Below are 906 nucleotides of genomic sequence, written 5' to 3' on the forward strand. Positions count from 1 at the left end.
GCGGGCTTGATGGTGGTCGCCTCTGTATCGCCTTCTTCACCTTCGTCGTTGTTGTCGTTGTCGTTGTTGTTGTGCTCGGCCAGTGCCACTTGCCCGCTCGACCGCTGCATGCGCTCCCACAGCGCGGTATCCTTGGTGGACATGTCCCCTTCGCCTCGCGATAACCGGCCGATGGCGCCCAGGGGCTGATTGGCGGTGGTCCGGACCAGTCCGCTCGACTGTGTGAGCGGATCGGAGGAGTCCTCCGTGGCGGTGGAGTCGTCAACGCTCGACCGGTCCGGCAGCGTCCGCTCGCCGCTCGGCTCCTCGCCTGCGCTGCGCGGTGGTTCGTAGCCGTAGACGCTGGCACCGGGGGTGTAGGTGCTGAGCCGCACCGTTTCCAGGTACGTGGACACGGTGTTGCTTCGCTGGCGCGAGATCTCCTCAATCTTTTCCTTGTCCTTGCTCCAACCTTGAATGGCGAGATGTGTGTGTGTGTGTCAGTGTGTGTGTGTGTGTGTGTGTGGTGTGTGGTGTGAGTGTGTGTGTGTGTGTGTGTGTTGGTGCTGAGGTAAGCAAGCGGCGTGGTGCGCTGGGGGGGAGGGGAATGCTGTACCTCTCTTGATGAGAGCCTTTTCATCTTCGCCCTTGGAAGATATGGTGGTCATCAGGAAAGTTCGCACTTCCTCCACGTCGAAGGCGCCTGCACCCGTGTGGCGCGCGTCAGCGCATTGCGCGAACACAGTTTCATGCACGCGAAAGAGATGAGAAGACGTGGAACCGGTACCAGGGAAGGTGATGATCTTGTTGAGATACGCTTCAAGTTGCCGACACCTGCGATAAACCACAAGGTCAGCTGAAAAGTGGTGCAACAGACCACCCGGCGAGGGGAAAGGGAGCTGGTACCGCTTCTGTACAAATCTCGGT

At 59.8% G+C, this 906-nt stretch overlaps 1 protein-coding gene across 1 annotated transcript; it reads right to left on the reverse strand.

Moving 5' to 3' along the window:
- Positions 1-44: 44 nt before the first annotated feature.
- Positions 45-812, reverse strand: ACA1_206980 (uncharacterized protein; the record flags this gene model as incomplete). The annotated part of the gene is made up of 2 exons (XM_004339879.1): positions 45-451; positions 596-812. Coding segments are annotated over 2 exons (624 nt in total), but the record flags the coding sequence as incomplete, so codon positions are not given.
- Positions 813-906: the final 94 nt, after the last annotated feature.

The sequence above is a fragment of the Acanthamoeba castellanii genome, assembly GCF_000313135.1.
Source record: "Acanthamoeba castellanii str. Neff unplaced genomic scaffold scf7180000084757, whole genome shotgun sequence".
In the NCBI taxonomy this organism is placed as follows: domain Eukaryota; phylum Discosea; order Longamoebia; family Acanthamoebidae; genus Acanthamoeba; species Acanthamoeba castellanii.